At 50.1% G+C, this 26,610-nt stretch overlaps 1 protein-coding gene across 2 annotated transcripts in view; it reads left to right on the top strand.

Moving 5' to 3' along the window:
• The window catches only part of DTX4 (deltex E3 ubiquitin ligase 4), a 289,906-nt gene extending 263,547 nt beyond the window's left edge, over window positions 1-26,359 (top strand). For both annotated transcript variants that reach the window (XM_069628868.1, XM_069628867.1), the window contains exons 3-9: window positions 4,581-4,642; window positions 5,050-5,211; window positions 5,368-5,429; window positions 14,961-15,113; window positions 16,237-16,398; window positions 17,235-17,324; window positions 18,762-26,359. In XM_069628868.1, the coding sequence (XP_069484969.1) occupies window positions 4,581-4,642; window positions 5,050-5,211; window positions 5,368-5,429; window positions 14,961-15,113; window positions 16,237-16,398; window positions 17,235-17,324; window positions 18,762-18,992 (922 nt within the window). In that variant the 3' untranslated portion in view covers window positions 18,993-26,359. The remainder of the gene's footprint in view (window positions 1-4,580; window positions 4,643-5,049; window positions 5,212-5,367; window positions 5,430-14,960; window positions 15,114-16,236; window positions 16,399-17,234; window positions 17,325-18,761) is intronic.
• Window positions 26,360-26,610: the final 251 nt, after the last annotated feature.

Genomic DNA, 26,610 nt, shown 5'->3' with positions numbered 1-26,610 from the left:
AACCAGTGATAAACCAAACCATGCCAAAACCAATACGCTGCCATCGAGGGAAGAAAGTAAGGCAGGCAAGGGTAGGGTGACCAGATTTAAAAAGTAAAACACCAGGACAAGGCAACTAAAATGAAAGTAGGTCTTAGTCTTGACAGTGGCTGTCAAGGCATTACACTTCAGTAGTAGTTGGGGTGCGGGGGGAGGAGGTTTAAGTGTTTCTGGTGAAATAAACGCATATTATAATTAGTTTATCACAAATTACCACTTTCTTAGTTCGTAAAATGCAGCATTTCTTCTCTGTGAGATTGTGCATTCCTGCCTGCCAGTTTTGAGGCCCTACTATCAAAAAAACCAGGGCCACTGCATTTTCCAATGGAAAAATAATCTTTGGGAAGGAGGGTGGAGCACCCAATTCCGGGACAGTCCCAGCAAGACCGGGATCTATGGTCCCCCTAGGCAAGGGTGAAGGGCTTTGAGGTTAGGGTGCCAGATTTTGAAAATAAAAACCAGGGCAGGCCACTGAAATAGACGTAGTACTGCAGTTTCAGTGGTGATGAACACAAAAGAAGGCCTAAAATACAAAGAGGGTGGTAATGAAACGGAAGTCCTACTTCTATGACTGTGGCAAGCCCGGTGCATGTTGGAGAGACAGAACACTGATTGGGGGAGGGAGGACGTTAAGGAAGGAGGAAGGGCTGTGAAAAGTGAGTGGGGAGAATGGTAGGTGGCCAGATAGTGATTTTTTTTTTTTTTTTTTTTCTTTCAATCGGTCTGATAAAAAATGCGATGGTATCCACCCAACCCCCCAAATCCCAGGACAAGGTTTTTAAACTTAGTCTCGACCCCAGAACAGAGGGGCAAATACTGGGACAGTCCCAGCAAAACTGGGGCATCTGGTCACCCTACTTGTGGGGGGAGTTTGGGAAATGTCAGCCACTGGAGCAGTCGTAGATCTCTTCCAGTACACACAGCTACAGTGCAGTTGGAATACTGTTACTCTTCTATGGACCTCTTTTGAGGCCTTCCTATGAGACCCATTTTCTTTCTCTGAATTATTACCAAGAATGCTCACCACAAGCTGTCATCCAATCCAGGTCTGGAGCAACTGGAACTACTTAACTTTGTTGTGTGTCCCTTTTCAGGTGGTGTATCCTGACAGCAGCACAATGGCAGTGACAGGAACTGTGGGCACTCTGCCTGGCAGGAAGGGCAGCAAGCTGCTGAGCCCCATTCCTGCCACTGCGTTCCAAGGGCTGCAACAGCAGGTACATTTGCTATTGCAAATTCCCTGCAACGGAGACGCAGAGTTCATGCAAGCCCTCCATGACTCCCCTCTGCAAGGGCCTGATGGACATTGTGCAATGATTCCATGTTCATGGCTTCTTTCCCACATGTGCACCTAGAACGTTTTCATTTGTCCTCAGGTATTCAGTGTATCGGAAACAAAATGTGAACTTCTGACTTCACACCCCAGCTCCTTTTGCAGGGCACCCAAGTACATTGCTACAGCACTTTCCAAAAGAGCCGCCTACAATAGGGTGTGTGGCTACGCCCAGCATCCAGACCAGTATTGGAAATTGTTAGGGCAGGATTCCATTTTGGGACATCTGTCCCATTTTATTGGATTTTTAAACTTCGTTTTTTCCCCTTTGGTTTTTATGATGTCTGTCTGGCTTCTTTTTGTGGTCATAGGGGCTTCACACTACCCCTGCAAACCCCTTTTGCATATGGATTTATGGTAGCCCACATGGCTCCTATGATAGGTGTGCTTTTTAAGCACCCTCTTGAGGCACTAGGGAAGTGATATTGCCCTACATTGCTTGATGAGGGCAGCTGCAATTTTAGTTTTGACTCCATCAGGAGTGCAGTCTAATTTACTATATTTGTAGCCCATTATACCTTTTTTGGTAGCCATTGGGGTACAGATGTTTCTTGCATTCTGTTTAGTTTTCGGACCATTCCCTTTTGTTTATAGAAGTATTATTATTGGGTTATTGAGCGCGGACCTAGCTTCGGGAAGTAACACAGTGCTTTACAGAGAAACCACAAAGCATGCCTAAAATGGCCCTAGTGCAAAAATGGGCTCACTCGGAGCCCAGCCATGCACTCGCTATTGTGGTTTGGACTGCTTTAGACTGGTCTCCGGCCATAGACCAGCCAATACACATACTGCGTGCGTGCATGCACGTGTTTGGTGCTTTTAGGGCCAGCTTGATTGACTGCAGGACTGACGTAGGCTAGCCTATGAGTATTTAGTTATATCTAGGGGGGGACCCCAACTCGATCCAGCTGTAACGTTTGCACATTTACCTATCTGCTGTAGCATTTTCCTATACTGCTGCAATTTTAGGACCATTTGGCCATACTGGCTGGGGTGGGGCTTTGTTCTTACACTTACCTCAGGTTCCCTTTTTTGGCTGATGGACATCCTTCCTGGGCTGTCCGCATCCTCCCCAAGACCTCCGCACTGGCTGGGATTCCCATGCTAGGACAATTTTTGTTTGTTTTTTAAATGTATTTTATAATGTATTTTATTTTTTTACAGCCGTATTTCCAAATGGCCACCTTGGTTATCCGCCTTGTGGTATTGGGCTGCCATCATACAGAAGGCTGGGGGGGAGACCACTGGCCCCTACTGTTTGTCTGGGCTGTCAGGGGTGCCTCCACTGTTTCCTTCATGGGACCATTATCTGCTGACTGGCTGGCTGCCTCCCTTTGCCCGCTGAGCCTTTGGAATCTGCTTGGTCTGGTTGCTCTGTCTTCCTAGAGGCAACTTCACTGTTCCCACTCCAGGGAAGGTAGGCTCTTCTTTTGGGTGACTTGGTTTGTCATTGGTGTGGGATTCAAGTCCGTGGGTAGCCGGGTCCTGTAACTCAACCCGCAAGAGTGACTATTTGTATTCACTGATTTGTTTTACAATTCCTGGGCCTTGTTTACCCTAACTGCTCCATGAGCACTTAACGTATTTCAGATATTGACCCTCCTGTATCCTTGTTGTCCGTGTCATGGGTTTCTGCAGGTCCACTTCTACCGCTTTTTGCCATAGACTTCGATTGGCACAAATCCTGCTCGGGTTCCTTTTCTTTCCTGGAGGTCCTAGGTCTCAAACCTGGGACTAGAACTCTTCTCGAGGGTTCGTGCTGGCATCCCCTGGGGCAGGTTGCTGCCTTCTCTGCATCTGTGGCATACATTTGACACACTAGACTTTATCCTATATCCACGGCTGTGCCCACAGACTTTTTGTCCAGTTGATTCCTATGGGGAACTTTTGAATTTACCTCAAACGCTTTAAAAGTCTTGGTAGGTACTGACCTGTACTTGAATATTTTGCCTGGTTCACCCTCGGGTCCTTTGAGTTTTAGGCCAAAGAATAGGAATTGTAGCCAGTACCTCCAATGTTTTTTAATATATTTATTATGTATTTTTATTACGCTCCTCTCTGGGAAAATGCTCTGTTGCAATGTGTAACTTCTATTTATCCCTGCATCTAGTTTCGAGGTGTCATACGACCGTATGGGTCTGGTGTGATCAGCATCATTGTGTCCTACATTTTAGTGGCCCTCTGGGCATGGGTGCAAAAGTATTTACCTCCCACGCCCTAGGTAGGTGACTGGCCCTTCTATCATGTGTTCACATGCACTACAGATTTAGGAACACTGTGACTGTCTTCTGTGTTGTCCTGAGGATGACTGTATTAATGTTTTAGTTTCTATGGTTCCTTTTTCTTCCCACCAGGTGGTGGGCAACCTCTTTAGTTTTGGAGTGGGTTGAGTCTTCATTGGCCATTACTGTTTTTATGATAAATGCACTATGTTTTTAAAATGCGTTCTCTTTCAACTGAAGTACTTATTTGAAGTAAGATTCTACGCGCAGTGGAAATGTGTCACATTTCCGGTATACCAGCGTAGTGCATTCATTAGGGTTAGTTATGGGGATTAACTGTACTTCAGTACCACTCTTCCACTCTCTTGTGTGGCTGTTCTGGCACAGCTACCACGAGCAAGTCTGGCCTTTCCTTTTGGCGAGAAGCCCTGTTCTACCTTTTGGGTTAGATGGCTTTACATCCCTCGCCGAGGGGCTGCGGAAAAATCTCCCTAACGCGGATTGTGCCCAGGAAGGAACGTGGTTGAGAGACTCGGGGCAGTTCTGAACTCTGGTTTGTGGCTGGCAAAACCAGAGCCAGAATAAGACCAGCAGGCCGGTTTGCTACCATTATGACCCGTGATGTGATTCAAGGCCAGAGGGTCAGCTGTTCCTGCAGACCTCCTTTTCCCTGCATGCATGGCTTGGCTGGGATCCAAAGTGGCCCTGGATATGCTTTTCAAAGTGGCCTCATATTAACATTTACTGGAAGCTTTGTAACACATTCTTTATTTCATCCCATCTCCAGAGTTCCCTATAGGCCAGTCCACCACTGCCTGTACGGGAATCCATACCATTCTTAAGAGCGGTCTTTAAGGCCCCAAGCGGACCTTGTCTCTCTGGAAGATAACCTCGCCAAACTGCTAGGATCTCCTGTTTACTGTGTAGGACGACAGTGGTCCATGCTGGGGTTCGCAATACTGATGTCGCCCTGTTTTTCCTTGTAGGGTGCCCACCGTTCCAGTGAAGAACCTGAATGGAGCAAGCCCAGTACACCCTGCTCTGGCTGGTAAGAAAGCACGCATGTATGCAGGACGAGCAGTCTCTGAGAGGGTCCAGTCATGTAGCAGGATCATGCATTGCCATTCTTTTTGAGGAGCCGATGTAACTTTCAGAAGAGTCAATGTCTGTTCACCGACTGGTCTGGGTCCTTTTTCTGATAGGTGGGATTTGTTGCTAATGAGCATGGGGCAGAGGTAACCTGGAGCTGTGTGTTGCATCTGGCAAGTCCTGAATGCTCTTTCTGTTGGGGATTGAGGTTATGATGGGGAAACACTTTCTAAGCTGGGGCCCTTTTCCAAACAAGTTAGTCTTTGTTTTGCTGACCTAGCATCTCCATCCAAACCAGCCAAAGTTCCAATTGTAACACGCTTGGCTCCTTCCTAACCATACATGTCTCCTGCTTTTCCCCTGCAGGGATCACAGGCATCCTTATGAGTGCTGCAGGTCTCCCAGTTTGCCTGACTCGACCACCCAAACTTGTCCTCCACCCACCGCCTGTCGGCAAGAGTGACCTCAAACCTGTCCCGGGGATACCTGGCACGTGCCGCAAGACCAGCAAGAAACAAACCAAGAAAGGTGAGGCGCTCTTTTCTCGCAAGTCTGTGTAATGCAATAATTTGGGGGGCCTCTTGGACCGGGTCTCTTCTCCCCAAACGTAAACTCTGCCTCCTTGTTAGATGGAAGGGCTGATGTTTCATTCTGGATTGAGCCGGGTCTATTTTCTATTTCCAGGTAAAACCCCAGAAGAGGTGGTGAAGAAATACCTGCAGAAGGTGCGGAACCCACCAGAGGAGGTGAGGGAGGCGCATTGCTGTAATCGGCTCTCTGTGACGCTTGCTTGCTCCTGAACGCCTTGGTTTCTATTTGTTATGTTGATTTATAATGTGGACCGCTACCAACCAGGGGCAGTCTCCAGGCGCTTGCGTGGCTCTGGAAGAAAAGGGGGGTGTAGGGAGGTTAATGTGGACTGGATGAGAGGATAGGTTCAGAACCAAGAGGAACTGGCGTCTGTGAGTGTTGTTTTGCATGTGGGAGTTGGTGCAGAAGGCCCTGTGTGTTGTACTAGGGTTTGTGTTGGTGTGTAGTGTGGTGTTGGGGTGGGTTGTCGTTGTTTGGAGCTTCTGGTGTGACTCTTTGGTTGACGGCTAATGGTATCTACCGAAGTTCTTGGTTGTGGTCCATCTCTCCTCCACACTAGTTATCTGTGATGTTATTACTGCCATTGCTCCTTTGCAGCTGTCATTGTCTGTTGAATAACAAGGTTTTGAGTCATTTCCCGAAGGTGATGTTTTCGTCTGTGGTTCTAATTTCTCTGGGCATGGTGTTGCAGACGTCGTTAGACGTGAGAATGCTCTTCCACCGAATTTCCTTTGTTCATAATGTTTTGCTTCTATTTGTAGGTTGCTGCTGGATCTTGGGTGCCTTCTTGGGTGGTACAGGCTAATTTTGTCTTGGAGGAATTCAACTCCTTGTCTGTGCAAGCCTTTGTGGGAGATGCAGAGTGCTTTGAATTTGATGTGTTTTTTTTACTGGTAACCAGTGTAGGCTTTTCAGTGCTGGCGTGATGTGGTCTCTTCCGTTTAGTATTAATGGGATCCTGGCTGCTGTATTTTGCACCTTGGTGGGTCTATCTGGCATTCCTAGGTCGAATCTTTCCGGAATTTCCCACTTGCTTCCTCTTCCTCCTTCTCTCTCTCCTTGCCTCCAGTCCCTCCGACTACCCCACTCTCCTGGCCCTACGCTCTACCACTTGATAGTACTGTGTCCAGTCTCATTCCTTCTGTGCCTGTGATTATCCTCTTTGCTTGCTACCCAGTGCTGCATGTCACTTCATCTCAGTTTTTATCTTTTACTGTCTTACGTTATTGGGGTTTATATTTTGCTCCACTGCCCTAGGGTGGTCTCCAGGTGCCCTAGGAGGGTGGGGTGGTGGACGGGGCTTGCGAGCAGAGAAGGAAGGGGAAGACAAGATGGCTCTGCTTTTGTATTGATGTGTGCAGACCGCCAGTACCCTGAGCTCTGCATGTGGGCCAGCTTCCGGTGTTCTCTGGTAAGAATATAGAGGCATTTGTGTCCAAAGGGATGCCTCCTGTGTCTGTGGTGCTAGGATGGATTGACCAGAGTTTTGGTGTGTAGTTGGTTGTAGAGGTGTAGTGTTCCTTTGTTTGATGCCTTTTGGTAGGAGTGTTTAATTGCCATGTGTGGGTTGCTTAGTTGGTATGTATGTTGTGTTTTGGAATATAGTATTTGAGCGTGTTACTGCGGGGAGAAGTCTGCGACCTAACTGGGCAGAGAAACCTGAAATCTCACATATCGGCTTGTAACATGGAAAAGCAAGGCATACAAGTAATCGCTAAACATTAGAAGACAGAGCAAGACATGTAAAAGGCTTTATAACCTAGTGACCTCTCTGTGCTGCTATACCTCCCCTCCCCCACTCTCCCTCCCTGCTTGCCACCCTTTATTTGGCTTTGTGGCCGCTCATTAACTACAGTTTCAGAACAATGCTGAAACCCTGCAGGGGGGTTTCACAGTGAAATTACAAGCGGGAAAGATGTAAAACGTGGAATCTGGATTCCTCAAAGTGCCCCACAAAGCTGGGTGCATGGTCTCTTGGTCTGAAGGGGTGCTGCAGCTGCAGGAAGGTGCAGAGAACACGTGGGCAGAGAAAGAGGGGGGCTGGGGGCTTGTGGAAGTGGGATACAAAGAGCAGTGGAGTACTGTAACACTGTCATCATGCACGTGCAGTGCCTCGGGCTGCTTACTCGGCACTGCTCTTTGCCTGAGGTCCTTAGAAAGGTTTGCGCCAGAGATATCTAATGAGGGAGAAAGAGCGGGCATGCAGGATTTATCTGTCTTTTGGGGCTGTCATTCCAAAGCTAGGGGAGGGGGATCACTGTGATTGTCACATGCACAAGATGTAATTTGTTATGTGGAGGTCTCCTGGAGCCCAGAAGGACCGGCCTCACCCATTAAGAGCTGTTTGCAATAGAAAAGGGAGCAGGAAGAGAGGGAGCTGCATTTCAGGAGCAAAGTGTGGTTGACTCATTTGTACTGTGATATTTACACTTTTAGATAATTTGGTAGGATTTCTGCAAAGTGTCAAAAATGTAGCCTGCATACATTTGAAGATAGTTCCAAAAACTGCCAAAACACGTTCGTTTTTTTCAATGTAGACTCCTTTTGGTTGCCTGGACATTTTGTCGTCTTGTGGCCCCGGGGCTCTTTGTGGGTCTCGGCTGGCCTTGGCTGGGCGATTGCTCTTCAGTCCTGTCTGCATATTTCCGATCTTATTTTGAGACGCTGGCCAGGTGGGGTCTCGAGCTTTAACCTAGCCTCGTCGCTACCTGCTCCCTTTTCTCTGTGTCCAGCTTTGCCGATGCCGCTTCAGGAACAGTCTCTCTATTGTCTGTGTATCTTATGCCATCTTGTGACATGTGGGCCCCGCAGGGTCAACACTATGTGTGATGATTTAGGGTGATAGCTCTCCTGTCTAAAATCAGACTTTTGAAAAAGCAGAAGGTGCAATTTAGGGAGACCACTCTGCTATCTGAAGCCAGACACTGCGTGAGTGAATCTTGCCCTGATTTCGTACCTGTTCTGTGAGAATGAGGCTTGCCCATGCTGTGCCCGTTCTGTGTGAGGGGAGCTTGCCATGCTGCGGCCTATGCTGTGCCCGTTCTGTGTGAGGGGAGCTTGCCATGTTGTGTCTCATGCTGTACCCCTTCTGTGTGAGGGGAGCTTGCCATGTTGTGTCTCATGCTGTACCCGTTCTGTGTGAGGGGAGCTTGCCATGTTGTCTCATGCTGTACCCCTTCTGTGTGAGGGGAGCTTGCCATGCGGTGGCCCATGCTGTACCCCTTCTGTGTGAGGGGAGCTTGCCATGTTGTGTCTCATGCTGTACCCCTTCTGTGTGAGGGGAGCTTGCCATGTTGTGTCTCATGCTGTACCCCTTCTGTGTGAGGGGAGCTTGCCATGTTGTGTCTCATGCTGTACCCCTTCTGTGTGAGGGGAGCTTGCCATGCTGTGGCCCATGCTGTACCCCTTCTGTGTGAGGGGAGCTTGCCATGCTGTGGCCCATGCTGTGCCCGTTTTGTGTGAGGGGAGCTTGCCATGTTGCGTCTCATGCTGTACCCCTTCTGTGTGAGGGGAGCTTGCCATGTTGTCTCATGCTGTACCCCTTCTGTGTGAGGGGAGCTTGCCATGTTGTGTCTCATGCTATACCCCTTCTGTGTGAGGGGAGCTTGCCATGCGGTGGCCCATGCTGTACCCCTTCTGTGTGAGGGGAGCTTGCCATGTTGTGTCTCATGCTGTACCCGTTCTGTGTGAGGGGAGCTTGCCATGTTGTGTCTCATGCTGTAACCGTTCTGTGTGAGGGGAGCTTGCCCTGCGGTGGCCCATGCTGTACCCCTTCTGTGTGAGGGGAGCTTCTGTGTGAGGGGAGCTTGCCATGTTGTGTCTCATGCTGTACCCCTTCTGTGTGAGGGGAGCTTGCCATGTTGCCTCATGCTGTACCCCTTCTGTGTGAGGGGAGCTTGCCATGTTGTGTCTCATGCTGTACCCCTTCTGTGTGAGGGGAGCTTGCCATGTTGTGTCTCATGCTGTACCCCTTCTGTGTGAGGGGAGCTTGCCATGCGGTGGCCCATGCTGTACCCCTTCTGTGTGAGGGGAGCTTGCCATGTTGTGTCTCATGCTGTACCCGTTCTGTGTGAGGGGAGCTTGCCATGTTGTGTCTCATGCTGTAACCGTTCTGTGTGAGGGGAGCTTGCCATGTTGTGTCTCATGCTGTACCGCTTCTGTGTGAGGGGATCTTGCCATGCTGTGTCTCATGCTGTACCCCTTCTGTGTGAGGGGAGCTTGCCATGTTGTGTCTCATGCTGTACCCGTTCTGTGTGAGGGGAGCTTGCCATGCTGCGGCCCATGCTGTACCCGTTCTGTGAGGGGAGCTTGCCCTGCGGTGGCCCATGCTGTACCCCCTTCTGTGTGAGGGGAGCTTCTGTGTGAGGGGAGCTTGCCATGTTGTGTCTCATGCTGTACCCGTTCTGTGTGAGGGGAGCTTGCCATGTTGTGTCTCATGCTGTACCCCTTCTGTGTGAGGGGAGCTTGCCATGTTGTGTCTCATGCTGTACCCCTTCTGTGTGAGGGGAGCTTGCCATGTTGTGTCTCATGCTGTACCCCTTCTGTGTGAGGGGAGCTTGCCATGTTGTGTCTCATGCTGTAACCGTTCTGTGTGAGGGGAGCTTGCCCTGCGGTGGCCCATGCTGTACCCCTTCTGTGTGAGGGGAGCTTCTGTGTGAGGGGAGCTTGCCATGCGGTGGCCCATGCTGTACCCTTTCTGTGTGAGGGGAGCTTGCCATGTTGTGTCTCATGCTGTACCCGTTCTGTGTGAGGGGAGCTTCTGTGTGAGGGGAGCTTGCCATGCGGTGGCCCATGCTGTACCCCTTCTGTGTGAGGGGAGCTTGCCATGTTGTGTCTCATGCTGTACCCGTTCTGTGTGAGGGGAGCTTGCCATGTTGTGTCTCATGCTGTAACCGTTCTGTGTGAGGGGAGCTTGCCATGTTGTGTCTCATGCTGTACCGCTTCTGTGTGAGGGGAGCTTGCCATGCTGTGTCTCATGCTGTAACCGTTCTGTGTGAGGGGAGCTTGCCATGTTGTGTCTCATGCTGTACCTGTTCTGTGTGAGGGGAGCTTGCCATGCGGTGGCCCATGCTGTACCCCTTCTGTGTGAGGGGAGCTTGCCATGTTGTGTCTCATGCTGTACCGCTTCTGTGTGAGGGGAGCTTGCCATGCTGTGTCTCATGCTGTAACCGTTCTGTGTGAGGGGAGCTTGCCATGTTGTGTCTCATGCTGTACCGCTTCTGTGTGAGGGGAGCTTGCCATGCTGTGTCTCATGCTGTACCCCTTCTGTGTGAGGGGAGCTTGCCATGTTGTGTCTCATGCTGTACCCTTCTGTGTGAGGGGAGCTTGCCATGTTGTGTCTCATGCTGTACCCGTTCTGTGTGAGGGGAGCTTACCATGTTGTCTCATGCTGTACCCCTTCTGTGTGAGGGGAGCTTGCCATGCGGTGGCCCATGCTGTACCCCTTCTGTGTGAGGGGAGCTTGCCATGTTGTGTCTCATGCTGTACCCGTTCTGTGTGAGGGGAGCTTGCCCTGTTGTCTCATGCTGTACCCCTTCTGTGTGAGGGGAGCTTGCCATGCAGTGGCCCATGCTGTACCCCTTCTGTGTGAGGGGAGCTTGCCATGTTGTGTCTCATGCTGTACCCCTTCTTTGTGAGGGGAGCTTGCCATGCGGTGGCCCATGCTGTACCCCTTCTGTGTGAGGGGAGCTTGCCATGTTGTGTCTCATGCTGTACCCCTTCTGTGTGAGGGGAGCTTGCCATGCGGTGGCCCATGCTGTACCCCTTCTGTGTGAGGGGAGCTTGCCATGTTGTGTCTCATGCTGTACCCCTTCTGTGTGAGGGGAGCTTGCCATGCGGTGGCCCATGCTGTACCCCTTCTGTGTGAGGGGAGCTTGCCATGTTGTCTCATGCTGTACCCCTTCTGTGTGAGGGGAGCTTGCCATGCGGTGGCCCATGCTGTACCCCTTCTGTGTGAGGGGAGCTTGCCATGCGGTGGCCCATGCTGTACCCCTTCTGTGTGAGGGGAGCTTGCCATGTTGTGTCTCATGCTGTACCGCTTCTGTGTGAGGGGAGCTTGCCATGTTGTGTCTCATGCTGTACCCCTTCTGTGTGAGGGGAGCTTGCCATGCGGTGGCCCATGCTGTACCCCTTCTGTGTGAGGGGAGCTTGCCATGTTGTGTCTCATGCTGTACCCCTTCTGTGTGAGGGGAGCTTGCCATGTTGTGGCCCATGCTGTGCCCGTTTTGTGTGAGGGGAGCTTGCCATGTTGCGTCTCATGCTGTACCCCTTCTGTGTGAGGGGAGCTTGCCATGTTGTCTCATGCTGTACCCCTTCTGTGTGAGGGGAGCTTGCCATGCGGTGGCCCATGCTGTACCCCTTCTGTGTGAGGGGAGCTTACCATCTTGTGTCTCATGCTGTACCCGTTCTGTGTGAGGGGAACTTGCCATGCAGTGGCCCATGCTGTACCCCTTCTGTGTGAGGGGAGTTTGCCCTGTTGTGGCCCATGCTGTACCCCATCTGTGTGAGGGGAGCTTGCCATGTTGTGTCTCATGCTGTACCCCTTCTGTGTGAGGGGAGCTTGCCATGCTGTGGCCCATGCTGTACCCCTTCTGTGTGAGGGGAGCTTGCCATGCTGTGGCCCATGCTGTGCCCGTTTTGTGTGAGGGGAGCTTGCCATGTTGCGTCTCATGCTGTACCCCTTCTGTGTGAGGGGAGCTTGCCATGTTGTCTCATGCTGTACCCCTTCTGTGTGAGGGGAGCTTGCCATGTTGTGTCTCATGCTGTACCCCTTCTGTGTGAGGGGAGCTTGCCATGTTGTGTCTCATGCTGTACCCCTTCTGTGTGAGGGGAGCTTGCCATGCGGTGGCCCATGCTGTACCCCTTCTGTGTGAGGGGAGCTTGCCATGTTGTGTCTCATGCTGTACCCGTTCTGTGTGAGGGGAGCTTGCCATGTTGTGTCTCATGCTGTAACCGTTCTGTGTGAGGGGAGCTTGCCCTGCGGTGGCCCATGCTGTACCCCTTCTGTGTGAGGGGAGCTTGCCATGTTGTGTCTCATGCTGTACCCCTTCTGTGTGAGGGGAGCTTGCCATGTTGTCTCATGCTGTACCCCTTCTGTGTGAGGGGAGCTTGCCATGTTGTGTCTCATGCTGTACCCCTTCTGTGTGAGGGGAGCTTGCCATGTTGTGTCTCATGCTGTACCCCTTCTGTGTGAGGGGATCTTGCCATGCTGTGTCTCATGCTGTACCCCTTTTGTGTGAGGGGAGCTTGCCATGTTGTGTCTCATGCTGTACCCGTTCTGTGTGAGGGGAGCTTGCCATGTTGTGTCTCATGCTGTAACCGTTCTGTGTGAGGGGAGCTTGCCCTGCGGTGGCCCATGCTGTACCCCTTCTGTGTGAGGGGAGCTTCTGTGTGAGGGGAGCTTGCCATGTTGTGTCTCATGCTGTACCCGTTCTGTGTGAGGGGAGCTTGCCATGTTGTGTCTCATGCTGTACCCCTTCTGTGTGAGGGGAGCTTGCCATGTTGTGTCTCATGCTGTACCCCTTCTGTGTGAGGGGAGCTTGCCATGCGGTGGCCCATGCTGTACCCCTTCTGTGTGAGGGGAGCTTGCCATGTTGTGTCTCATGCTGTACCCGTTCTGTGTGAGGGGAGCTTGCCATGTTGTGTCTCATGCTGTAACCGTTCTGTGTGAGGGGAGCTTGCCCTGCGGTGGCCCATGCTGTACCCCTTCTGTGTGAGGGGAGCTTCTGTTTGAGGGGAGCTTGCCATGCGGTGGCCCATGCTGTACCCTTTCTGTGTGAGGGGAGCTTGCCATGTTGTGTCTCATGCTGTACCCGTTCTGTGTGAGGGGAGCTTCTGTGTGAGGGGAGCTTGCCATGCAGTGGCCCATGCTGTACCCCTTCTGTGTGAGGGGAGCTTGCCATGTTGTGTCTCATGCTGTACCCCTTCTGTGTGAGGGGAGCTTGCCATGTTGTGTCTCATGCTGTAACAGTTCTGTGTGAGGGGAGCTTGCCATGTTGTGTCTCATGCTGTACCGCTTCTGTGTGAGGGGAGCTTGCCATGCTGTGTCTCATGCTGTAACCGTTCTGTGTGAGGGGAGCTTGCCATGTTGTGTCTCATGCTGTACCGCTTCTGTGTGAGGGGAGCTTGCCATGTTGTGTCTCATGCTGTACCCCTTCTGTGTGAGGGGAGCTTGCCATGTTGTGTCTCATGCTGTACCCGTTCTGTGTGAGGGGAGCTTGCCATGCTGCGGCCCATGCTGTACCCGTTCTGTGTGAGGGGAGCTTGCCCTGCGGTGGCCCATGCTGTACCCGTTCTGTGTGAGGGGAGCTTGCCATGCTGCGGCCCATGCTGTACCCGTTCAGTGTGAGGGGAGCTTGCCCTGCGGTGGCCCATGCTGTACCCGTTCTGTGTGAGGGGAGCTTGCCATGCTGCGGCCCATGCTGTACTCGTTCTGTGTGAGGGGAGCTTGCCATGCTGTGGCCTATGCTGTACCCGTTCTGTGTGAGGGGAGCTTGCCATGTTGTGTCTCATGCTGTACCCGTTCTGTGTGAGGGGAGCTTGCCCTGCTGTGGCCTTTGCTGTACCCCTTCTGTGTGAGGGGAGCTTGCCATGTTGTGTCTCATGCTGTACCCCTTCTGTGTGAGGGGAGCTTGCCATGTTGTGTCTCATGCTGTACCCGTTGTGTGATGGGGAGCTTGCCCTGCTGCGGCCTATACTGTACCCGTTCTGTGTGAGGGGAGCTTGCCATGTTGTGTCTCATGCTGTACCCCTTCTGTGTGAGGGGAGCTTGCCCTGCGGTGGCCCATGCTGTGCCCGTTCTGTGTGAGGGGGGCTTGCCCTGCTGCGGCCTATACTGTACCCGTTCTGTGTGAGGGGAGCTTGCCATGTTGTGTCTCATGCTGTACCCCTTCTGTGTGAGGGGAGCTTGCCATGCTGTGTCTCATGCTGTACCCCTTCTGTGTGAGGGGAGCTTGCCATGCTGTGTCTCATGCTGTACCCCTTCTGTGTGAGGGGAGCTTGCCATGCTGTGGCCCATGCTGTGCCCCTTCTGTGTGAGGGGAGCTTGCCATGCTGTGTCTCATGCTGTGCCCCTTCTGTGTGAGGGGAGCTTGCCATGCTGTGGCCCATGCTGTGCCCCTTCTGTGTGAGGGGAGCTTGCCATGCTGTGTCTCATGCTGTGCCCCTTCTGTGTGAGGGGAGCTTGCCATGCTGTGGCCCATGCTGTGCCCGTTCTGTGTGAGGGGAGCTTGCCCTGCTGCGGCCTATACTGTACCCGTTCTGTGTGAGGGGAGCTTGCCATGTTGTGTCTCATGCTGTACCCCTTCTGTGTGAGGGGAGCTTGCCATGCTGTGTCTCATGCTGTACCCCTTCTGTGTGAGGGGAGCTTGCCATGCTGTGTCTCATGCTGTACCCCTTCTGTGTGAGGGGAGCTTGCCATGCTGTGGCCTATGCTGTACCCCTTCTGTGCGAGGGAAGCTTGCCCTGTTCGTCTGTCCTTTTTCTTCTTGGTTTACTTTCTTCTTTTGCTTTTTTCCCATCAGCATTGCTTCTACCTCCCGTTCCCCTTTCTTCCTCTGCACTTCCTCCTTACCCATCTCTCACTCTCATTCATCCCTGCCACTCTTCTACCAACACTTTACCTGCACCCCTCACCCTCCCCCCCCCAACCCCCGCATATCCTAACAGAACTTCATTTCTTTTCCCAGGACTGCACCATCTGCATGGACTGCCTCACCTATCCATCGGGATACAAAAATCCCCACCCTGCAATCCGACCGGACCTGGTGGGCCGGCTTTCCAAGTGCGGCCACGCCTACCACCTGCACTGCCTGGTCGCCATGTACAACAATGGTAACAAGGTAAGTGCCTGCGTGCAGTCATTCTGGACCAGCAGCACATCCTGTAACGTAGCCTGCCTTGGTCTGAGCTGTAGTGCACGGGCATCGCCTTAGAACAGACTCGCTGCTCCGGTCCAGTGTCTGGTTTAGATTCCTCCCTGGGTCATTTCCCCAGTATGTAAACTTGTGCCCACGGGAGGCTGGTGCATTCTAATCGATATGTCGGTTCTTTGCGGGACACCGGTGTTGTAGTGACACCTAGTGGCCATCAGCGGTATTGTCATCGGATCTGGCGGACCCCACATTTCTATCTCTCAGCTTGGGTCTCTGGTGTCTGCCTGACACGTGATCAGGAGGGTGGGAAGATGTAGCGGCCATTAAGTTTTTCTCTCTAGTGTTTCCCTTCAGTGTGCGGTTCAGGTACAAGAGATGAGACCACCGCTGAATGGTGTGTGCAAAGCCCTCTTACACTACCTCCCAATCCGAATCTTTACTATACTCCTCAGTGGTGACAGTGGGAAAAGTCAGAACTAGCCGGCAGAGCAGATTTACTGTCCGACCACATTGCCTTCTCACAACCACCGCTGAATAAAACCCAGGCAACAATTATGAACTGGGCCTTTGGAAACCATGGGGCCCTTCCCACGCCCCCTGTCCTGGGGACCAAGCTCCTGAAACTAGGACACTGCGACACCCAAGACTGCACACAACGCATTCCAATGGTGTAAAACGGTCCTAGCCGAGCATAGGGAAGAGGAAGCCAGCAGTGGCCAGGAACGTGCTGCGCTGCGATCAGTGGAGAAGGGTAACTGCGGCAGTGCCTGCATTAAATGCGCAGGGGGACCCAGGCCAGCTATGGTGCATGCCCGCTACCAACTACTTGGCATACATGTGACCCTCTGCCATCGCTCCACCCTCCCTACGGCCGGTAAGATATCTCGAGGGGGGGGGGGGAAGAGTGTCTGGTACCTGGGGTTGGGGTCCACTCCAGAAGTCTGTTATTAGCCTGAAGGTCATCAGGCTGATGTCTTTAATCCATCTGGGGTTGTTAAAAGGAGTACCATTGACTTATGAACTTTGAAAAGCCTGGAATGTTTGTTGTGTCCTATAGAACTACAGCATTATAAATGATCTTCATTTTTAGGATGGCAGCCTGCAGTGCCCAACTTGCAAGACCATTTACGGGGTGAAGACTGGGAACCAGCCACCTGGCAAGATGGAATATCACGTTATCCCACACTCGCTGCCAGGGCACCCTGAATGCCGAACCATTCGAATCATCTACAACATCCCAGCGGGGGTTCAGGTGTGTGTGTAATGGGGGCGGGGAGGGTTGGAGTTTGGAGAAAGGAAGGGGTGCTACACAGTGTATCTCCAAAAGCAGAGAAGCTAAGAGCTTAAAATGAACAAGGTGCAGTCGGGTAGTTGATGGCAAAGTAAAGCAGAGTTGTTGCAGGAGGGTTTAAAGGAGGGACTGAGGTCTTTGAGAGAGAAGAGAGTATTGAGCGAAGGGGTGGTTTGCTGATCTAGGGGGAAGGAGATGAACATGGGAGGGAGGGATCTCAGAGTGGGTAACTTGCTCACCGGAAACCTCTAGGGAAGGGAGCACATGTGCGACTGGGGATCCTGGTTTGGGGGACACGGGGAGGGGGTGTGTGTTTTTATTTTTTAATACATTTTCTTTTGATGGATAACTATAGCATGAGTAGTGCCTGGGAAAACCGTTGGAACGCACAATGGGGGGGGGTGTAGGTATTGGGGGACAGGGAACGGGGGGGCCTTTGTGAGACAGTAGACGGCACAGCCTGATGCACCCGGATACCCAACAGGGTGAAGTAGGCAGGAAGAATTGTGGCAGAGTAATGGATTGGGGGCGGTGGTGCACAAAGCAAGTGGCCTGAAAATCATAGCGTATAGAACAAAAAATGTGGTCGTCTGAGGGAGCAGGGGTGGCTGGGCGGGCATCGGAAAGCTGCCAAACCAGGCCGAAGATGGCGCGAGTACCCGTGAAGCAGAGTTACATTCTTGTTATTAGACTATTGGGGAAACCTGATGCAAGAGAAAAAATGATCCTTCTTGCTGGACAAAGTCACAACCTGGGTGAAAAGACTGAATTCGTGCAATATTGACTTCTCTCCATAGGGCCCGGAGCATCCAAACCCAGGGAAAAGCTTCACAGCGCGAGGGTTTCCGAGACACTGCTACCTGCCAGACAACGAGAAGGGGAGGAAGGTAAGCCTGCGCGAGCCTCTGAACATGCCGCTTAAAAAGTAGAAGGCCTTCACACCCTTTGGAAAAACTCATGAGAGACATGCTTTAGGTAGAGTAAAGTATGTATGTACATTAGATGCTCCATTCCCTCCACCCCCACCCCCCCCTGACCCAATCAATTTTCCGCCTGTCTGACAGTTGCGACTAGTTAGTCTACAGACGGTTCTGGCAATGCACACCCCATTAGTGCCACATAACCGAGATCTCTGCAATGCCACTGATTACCAGGTGATTGGATCAAACACTTCTCTCCTGATCTACCATACAAGACGCGGCAAGGAGCATGCTGGCTACATTGCTGTTCTATGAATGGCACCCCACACAGCTCTGTTGATGTACCCCAATCATCTAAAAATGAAAATACTATGTTCGCACCCACTGCCATCCCAGTAGTAGCAGCAGCTCACCCGAATCGCCTCATTCATGACACACTGTACAAGGAGCGAAGCGCGCAGGTCAGCAAAGCCACTGCCTTTCCATTCATAGGATTCCCCCACAGCACTGCCCATGCGCCTACAGCACGCCTTTGCATTTCCAGTGCTGTCCCCCATGCGCAGCTGCGCAACCTATTCGATTCTAACCTGTTCGATTCTAACCTGTTCGATTCTAACCTGTTCGATTGTAACCTGTGCTTGTTCCTGCAAACGTGCATATGTGTCTTGTACTCACACACATCTAGTTATTTCTGTACAGTAAGCCATACACGGCCCTGCCAATGCACCTCAATCTGCCCTCTAGCATCACCAATTTTTCCAACGCTAGGTCCCACTCACAGCTCTGTTTGAAAAAAAAAAAAAAATCTGAAACTCTTCTAGTTCAGCTCTGCCAGGGAGTTCCATGTCTGTGCTCCAGCATAGTCACTTATTCCAATAGAAGCAACCACACACTCCCCTGCCTTGTACCTCAACCTCGTCCTCTGCACTTACTGAGGTTTTAGCACCAAGACTCGTGCACAGCTTTTGTAGCACACCACACCACCTGCAGTGCTTGATCACCACAGGGTGTAATGCACCTTAGAACTGGCCTAGTGCACCCTCCAGCTATTCCAATACCTGGATCCTCAGAGGTCCGCTAATGTTCATCAAAGCTGTTCCTCGACTCTATCCACAACCCTGTTCCAATACCCTGGCACAGACAAAGCTCCACGGTGCATATCAGCCTTTTCCTGCAGTATCGCTGCATTTACCCCGTACGGGGATGCATTGGAAGTTCTAGCGCACCTCCATCCGGTCCTCCAGCACCCCCCTGTACTACAATACAAAGGCCCAGCCCCCGCTCTTCTATGGCAACTTGATTCTAATCCGAATGTTGTTGCATGGTCGCTTTCGTCCTGTGTAGTGTACTCTCCACGCGTGTACTCTCCGTGTTTCTCACTCTGCTTCATCGTTGTTTTCTTAGGCGCTGAAGCTGCTCATCGTTGCCTGGGAAAGACGCCTCATCTTCGCAGTTGGCACCTCCAGCACCACCGGCGAGTCTGACACCATTATCTGGAATGAGGTGCACCACAAGACCGAATTTGGCTCCAACCTCACTGGGCACGGCTTCCCGGACCCCAAGTACCTGGACAATTTGCTGGCCGAGCTGGCGGCACAGGGTATTACTGAGGAGAGCATGAACGAGCGGGACTGAAGGCGCCAGGGAGGCCGTGGTATGTGGTGGGGTGTAAGACTGTAGCCACAAGCTCACACCACCTTCTTGTGGATGGACCAGTCTGATATTCCTCACGCTACCAAGGGACTCGGCTGAAGCCAACACAGAGTGTGTCTCCATGACGGCTATGCACTCCATGGGTCGGTGGCGGTGCCTACTAGGATAGATCTTACCATTCCGCCAATAACATTAGCCCACACACTGCCTCAAGCTGTGTGGACGTTGGTTGCGCATAACCAGTCCACAAACAAACTGCCAAGAACCTTTTTAGAATTCTGTGCCATTAAGTGCTTCAAATGGGTGGTGCCAGTTACTGTGTCTCGGCCGGGCATTTCCCAGAAGGAAATGGTTCTGTGTCGCAGACGTTACTTCACTTCCGTTTCTTTCTATGCCAAGCATTGCTGCCATTTTGTGTTTGCAATTTATTTCTGAAGGTGTGTGAGAGGGGGGGAAGGGGGAGGCGGAAGCTAGCGAGTTGGGTCAGAGGGGACAGTGTATGCAGACGGCCCCAGGAAATGTAAACCTCGCGGGAACTGTGCGGCTTTCGCCCCTGCGCACATCGGCGATGTTTTATCCACACTTTAAGCAATAGAGAAAATGCCGGCCGCATATTAACTGCGACATAACGCCCTTTTGGTTTACTTCACACTTGTCAGCTGCAGGCGCTCTATTGCTCTTTTGAATTGTAACCGTCGCTATTCATTCGTATCGAAACAGTTACACTTAATGTCCACGAGAGGGCAGCGTTGGTCCGGAATAATTTTTCCCATATTCATCCTATGAACAATTCTAATTTTTGTAAAGTAATAGCTAGCGATTTACTCATGGCTGCCTTTGGCATTGTAAGTGTTGAGGTTACTAGGTGACACCATGTTGCAGTGGACACCCTAGTTTTATTCAATCGAAGTTATCCAACACTACCAGAATGCAACTAAATGTAGAAATGAAGTCCAATACGGAGGTCGGATGTTCTCTGTATCCTGGAGTCCTCTGGTACATTTAGCAGTACGAGATTAATGCCCCGTGTCCCGCAGATGGTGCCATTATGTCGCTGCTTTTCAGCGGTCAGCGATAAGTTTGCTACATTGGCTGGCCAGAGATGGAGAACATGACGCAAGGTGCGTGTCTAGTCTTCTGCTTTGAGGGTGACTGGCTGCAGCTATTGAATGCGGCCCCCATGGCCTGCCTTGATGCCCGTTTCCCTGGACCGAGAGCCGGTCCTGGGGACGGTGCCCTGGAAGAGCTTTACATATACGGGGCCCACTGAGCCGCCTGGCAACGGTGCCCTGTGTCCTGCCCTCCTTTTACATCATGGCGGTTACGTTAACTGCTGTGACTGTCTACAGACCACAAATGTATTCTGCTTTTAGTGCAGAAGTTGTCCTCGGAAGGGACATTTATAATAGTATTTTTGTATCCTTGTGAATACATGAATGTTCAGATTTCTTTTTTTTGAGTGTGCAGAGGGTGGAGTAAGAAATGTAGGTCCTGGAGAACGAGTGTGTTCGTTCTCTCACCCCCACCCCACCGCCCCCTCTCATCTCTGTATCAAAGCCATGTTTGTTTTTTGTTTGTGTCTTTTTTGTGTCTTTTTACTTCTTTATATATAGAACAGGTGTCTACAACCTGAGGCTCTCCAGATCTTTTGAACTACAACTCCCATGATCCGTCACTGTTGACTATACTGGATAGGGCGGATGGAAGTTCTTGACCGAAACATCTGAATGCCACTGAAGGCATTCTTGGTCCCGTGTACTGTCCCTCAAACACTATGGGTTAAAGCTACAAATGCAGGTCTTGATTAGGGGGCCAGAAAACTGCCAATTGAAGGTCAAAAGGTGCACTTCACTAGAAGTGTATGCGGGCCTAGAGTTGTCTAATTTATACGTGCGCGTGTTGAACAATCCACTCCACCCTGATCAAATGATGCTTCCATGTGCCAGAGATATGAGCAGGTTTCGGGTGGGCTGGGGATAAAAGCAAGTCAGAGTTTCTAGTGTATCCACTCCTCTAATTCATAAAGAATACTTGAGCTTCCCGCCCGTCTGTTGAAGCAGCGCCGCCTCACTAAAGTGCTGCCTGTTTACCGAGGCCACTGGGGTTCTAATCCCAGATGCTCCACTTGAGTGAATTGTGCGATGGGTAAACCATGGTATCCGACTCGCCTCAGTGGCTACAGACAAGAAGTTAGCTGAGTGAGTTTAGCGCTCACTTCAGAGATCTTGTGGGAAGCCACAGTTGGATGCTTGCATGACAACATAGCTGACGCTGGCCTTTCATCGTTCACAGGTGGATAAATGTGTACCTTGACACTGGGTAATAACGGCTATGATTACAGTAATTAAAAGTAGGATGAATCCTCCCAAATATACTAAAACCTAATCTTAATTCATGAGACAGACTCAGGAAGAAGGCAACCATTCTATTTAGCCCTATATTTAAAAAATAAAAAAGCACGTGTTCCATCTTGGCCAAGGAATACATTCATTTGTATGTCTGTTTAAAAAAAATGTTATTTGTAGTAAATGGGATCCTCCCAAGGATCCGGAAGGCGCTGCATATGCTAGACAGCGATCCAACTTTCCACTTGCAGCTGCCATCATGCAGAATGTGTTTCCCATGTCTGCTGCTTTTCTGAGTACAGGGTCTTATTTTGTGCCATATGATGTTTGTGATCAAGCCCGTTCCCTTTTTTTTCCCAACCCCTCCTTTCTCCACGCAGACCTGTCTCCCTGCATGCTCCCAAAATGTTGCACATCTCTTCAAATGCTTAGCCTGTTTCTACCGGGGCCAGGAGCCATGCTTTCCTTCGCACAGTAAGCACTTCTGTGACCTCTGTGCAGTGGGCCACAACTGCGCACGAGACTCCTGGCAACTGCCTCCTCAAAGAGCTGCAAATGCGCGCACTCTGCAGTCTTGCAAGTGTACTGGGAAAGTCGCAGTGGATCATTCTTTTTTTAAGGTGGTGCATCTGCAACTTGACAACCTCCTAAATTGCACATGTTAAGAATGTTTGTAATTGCTGCAGAAAATAATTCACTCCTCTCATGCACTCTAATTGCACCCCACCCTCTGTCTCCCTACCTCCACACAGCTTGCACTGAAGCTGGAAAAGCTGGTTATTATGGGAGTACACTGTGTGCGTTTCACGTGAACTCCCTTGGTTTGGGCTGACTTGCATTCCGATACTTGTATATATTTTGTTCCATTCTGCAACTTTGAAAATTTCCGCTAGGATTCGAAATAAAAATGTGAATGAAGGTACTTTGTTAGAAATTTTAGGCTGGCTAGACATCCTTCCTCTGATCCCTGCCCCTCCCCCCGCACCCTCTTAATCGGTACTTATTTGGTATGAGGGTCATTGTTAAAGGTGAGGTGATTGGCTCCCTAGAACACAAGGTTGATGACTAGGGCATTATGGGAAAGGTTGTCAATGTGCCATGTTCTAGGGTGCGTGTTTATGCATTGAAAATAAATAAGCTGCACGGGAAGGTACAATTTAATGTTACAGGGTGATAAAGCAAATGACAGCAAGCATGCAGACTATTTGTTGCAACAGGCCATCTTCATTGTTTTGGGCAAGCCCCAGTGAACTCTAGTGGTCCGTTTCTTTGGTGGGTCCATCTGCTGAATGCCAGGGGTGTACTCCCTACAGAGACCCAATGGTTGGGTGAATTCTGGGGGTGTATTCCCTGTGGTACCCTCAAGCTCTTTGCAGAGTGGCGGGGCAATGGCCGCTGAAGTGAGTAAGCAATGTTATCCCTATGGTGATACCGTCCCCTTTATCAATGTCATACATTGTATGGTGCGGGGCCCTGCGTTGCTCTTTGCAGCAGAGAATCCAAGTATTCCATTTCCGTGCTCTTCTTCCCTCCTCAAGGCTGTACTGTGCCCGGGCGGCTTCCGGTACCCAGCGTTAAAATGCTTGTGTGCTCATTGGGGATGCTTTCAGTATGTTGTTTGATGGTGTGGTGTACGTATGTGTGAGTTGGATGGGTGTTGTGGAAATGCCGCATTGGCGAAGATGAGAAGGACAGAAAAGAAAAGGCTTTGGGAAGCAGAAAGGTCCTGGAATGAGAGACTTGATTGGCCAGCCACTGCAAAGGCAAACCCAACATTTCCGATGATCCACTTCATACATTTCACAAGGCTTAACTAGCAAGGGATGCGCATGCGGATGAAGGGATGCGCGTGCGGAGGAAGCCGGTCTTGGGAGCCCTAGAATATGTGTGCTTCTGTAGGGTGCGGCTCTGGCCCCAAAAGCCACAGGCATTGCTATCCCTAGTTCTTGTGCCTGCTATCAAACCACCTGGGGAAAAGTCCATGGGTTTCCAATTTAGAGACTCCTTTGTTCAGCAAATTACTACTTGGAAAGCCCTGAGGGTGCAGATGGCGAGATCCGGTGGACACAAGGAATTAAGATAAAAAGACAATCTAGCAAATTCCAATAAAAGTGGACGCAACTACTTGAATTTCAAAGAAAGCAAACTAAGACTTGGAGTGAAAGCGAACACCTAAAAGCACAAATCTAATGCAACAAGTAAATGCTTTAATTCTAGAAGGGACTGAACAAATCAAAACCATAAAAAGCTGAAAGTGAAATCAAATTCCTACATCATAAAAGTGAAAGCCGATTCTGCACAGACCAGTAAATGAATGCTCTGATATCAAAGTAAGCTCATTTTTACAAAGATAAGATGTATAATGACATTCAGCGAAAGATACTGAAACTAAAATGATACATTTCGAAGATGGATTGGAAATATTGCAATTTGAAATGCATCAATTGACACTTGAAACTGATTGTTAAAACACAGCGCACAAAAGCCCACAATGGTTTTTCACGTAGAATAAATAACCCCTGTAATAAAAGAATCTAACATCCTTGAAACTTAAAAGAATGTTTAGAAAAATCATACTAACCTGCAAACAGCCACGGCAACGCTGCCAAAACCAACGAATCAAGTGCATTAAAGCTTACATTTAAAATGCAATATGCATAGTATTTTAATTGTGCATGATGTTTGAGGAATATGGAATTGCACACTTTAAGAAATTATAGAATTTCCAAAATATTATAGGCAGTCGCACGTAATGGTCCTGTTTTTATCTGCAAGACGTTCTTGGGGAAAGTCCAATTGCAAGGTCTGCTTTATTGACGAACGTTTATTACAATTGTGAATTCTTGTTTTGCTCTATACATTTTTTTTAAAAAGAGAATTTTGACTTTAAAGATTTTTTCCTGCTCCCGGGCTCAATTTTTAGAAAGGGGGAGGGGATTGGTGGGTGTGTATCTTTCCAAATTAACATAACTTTACTCCATGCACCAAAAGCTGATCGTTCACCAAATCACACCACCAACTCGAATCACAATGTATGGCAAAGGGCGCTAGCTACGGAATCAACCTGCGCGTTGTCCTGAGAGTAAATGGTAGAACGATAATGTGCCAATTGACCAAATTCGGAAAGCAAAGGAAGAGGCACATGACATGATATATGAAATGGCATTTGTAACGCGCCTATAAGTGGTTCAAGGCGCGAAGGTGCTCAGAGTGGAGGAGAAGCCGCGCACAGAGTCATCAGGTAGCCTGAGAGCAAAACTCGAGACTGCCTGCGCTGGTGCTCAATTATTACAACACTTGTTTTTCAATTTGTGGTATTTTAGTCAGAAGATCAGCCAACACGTGTTTCAACCCACTTGGTCTTTAGCAAGGGAATTGAAAATGGGGTCTTAAAAATTACACATGTTGTCAAAGCGTGTAGTGAAAATAGGAATCCTCTATAATGAGATAATGTGGGGTGAATGTTCCCGAGGAAGAATTATCTGTGGGGAAATAAAAGACATCCACTAGTAACGTCTTGCATGAAAATCGGGCTCCACCAATGCACCTGCCTGACCTTTTATCCTATCAAAACCGAACATTGGCAGCAAATGACTGCGCCAAAACGAAGGCAATATATCAAATTCAGTGCCAAATAAGAAAATGCATTTCACATAATGTTGGCTCCTTTTATTGCCGGGAAGGGGGTCGTGGGGAGGTGGGTGTGGGGGAAGAACTCAAGTAAATGTGCTAATGGGCAAAAGAGGCCTGCCTTCACACCCTGAACACATGGGGCCAGTGCTGCAATGAGGCTGCTCGAAGTAGCTGCCTAGGGCATCCCCTGAGGGCGAAGGCTATGGGAGCCATTTTAGAGCTAAAAATATCAAATCTTCCCATTTGTAAGGGAAGCTGGACACAAACACATTTGGCTTGGGCCAGCATAAATCCTGGAAATATCCCGGCGCAACCAGACTTCAAATGTTAAAAGTGGACTGCAGGGCAGGAAAGGGGCTATAGCGGATAATGTCTTGACTGGAGAAATGGGAGACCTGCATTCCAAGACCCGCCCTTCCACTCATTGGTTATCATCTTTGGTACTTTAGCCTCATTGGCTACAAGGAATGTCGTCTTATGAATTGAATATCAAGTGTATTTCTACAGTATTAATCCGGCCTGTGATTGCCTTAAAATGCACCAAGCCAGGATGTTTGAGGGGAGAGGCATACATTTTTCTGTAACACTGGTGGTCTGGAGATGCCATGCTGGTGGGTGCAGAGAGGGTCTCGCCTTTTCTGGCCTGCCCACTGGATGGAGGTGTGGTGGTTTGTTGTTTGTCTGAGTGAGCGGCTTGAAAAGCAAGTTTGTGATGGACAATGGAGCAGACCCCAACCAGCACACAAGCATTGTATCGCCTCCAACTCGCAAAGCGCCCATAAAGCATTGTTGGCTTTAACGGGTGTGGTATGGAACAGGTTGCGTATGGTTCGACTGTCCCCAAGAGAGAGGGTTCAGGTGTAATGTAGTGGTGGCAGAAGGGAATCTCCAAAACATTTGCCATTTTCAAATGTGTGCCTGGTCACCAGCCCATGCCCCATGCAATGCCAACTTTCAGGTACCTTCCTCCCTTTCCCCTTTGTTGGCCTCTGGTACTTTTCCACAAATAACCTATTTTTTTTTTTTTTTTAATGTTTAGGATAATACGTCCACTTTATGCATCGCGAACGAAGGTGGTGTTTTGTGCCAATATTAAAATGTGGGATTTACTGTTTTCTTTAAACCACTAGTGACAGGAGGGACGATGCTGGGAAGGGGGTCTGTGGAGAGGATGGGTCATGGTACGCTGCTTTGTGTTCCACGGTTGTCGCTGTGGCATTGGGTTTACGCTCATCCTCTTGTTGCCAGCCTCCCTGTATTGTTTTTGTCGAAGTGTGTAGGCCTCTGTCTGACTCTGGTTCATCGCTATGCGGGTGGACGCTTATGTCACATGGCTGTAATGTTTTGTAAATAATAAACATTTGTCCCAAAGCTTCTGCTGTGTGAGTCATGTTTTTCCTTCCTGTTCATAATTTGGAAACGTTGTGGAACGCTCTCCTCCGGATCTCACTCCATATCGGAACCCTTGGGACGGTGTGCGGCGCGGCGAGGTGGACCTTCGCACAGTCTCGCTGACCTGAAACCTTGAAGCATTGTCACAAGTAGACTTGTTCAATAGGTTCTCTAGTTCTCACACCAGGAAGAACGAGCTGGCTATGCACGTTCCAAACCCCCACTTGATG

This window comes from Ambystoma mexicanum, chromosome 12 (genome assembly GCF_040938575.1).
Source record: "Ambystoma mexicanum isolate Mex_15411 chromosome 12, UKY_AmexF1_1, whole genome shotgun sequence".
NCBI lineage: Eukaryota > Metazoa > Chordata > Amphibia > Caudata > Ambystomatidae > Ambystoma > Ambystoma mexicanum.
Note: the sequence above shows the minus strand (reverse complement) of the source record. Positions and strands in the feature narration are given on the sequence as shown.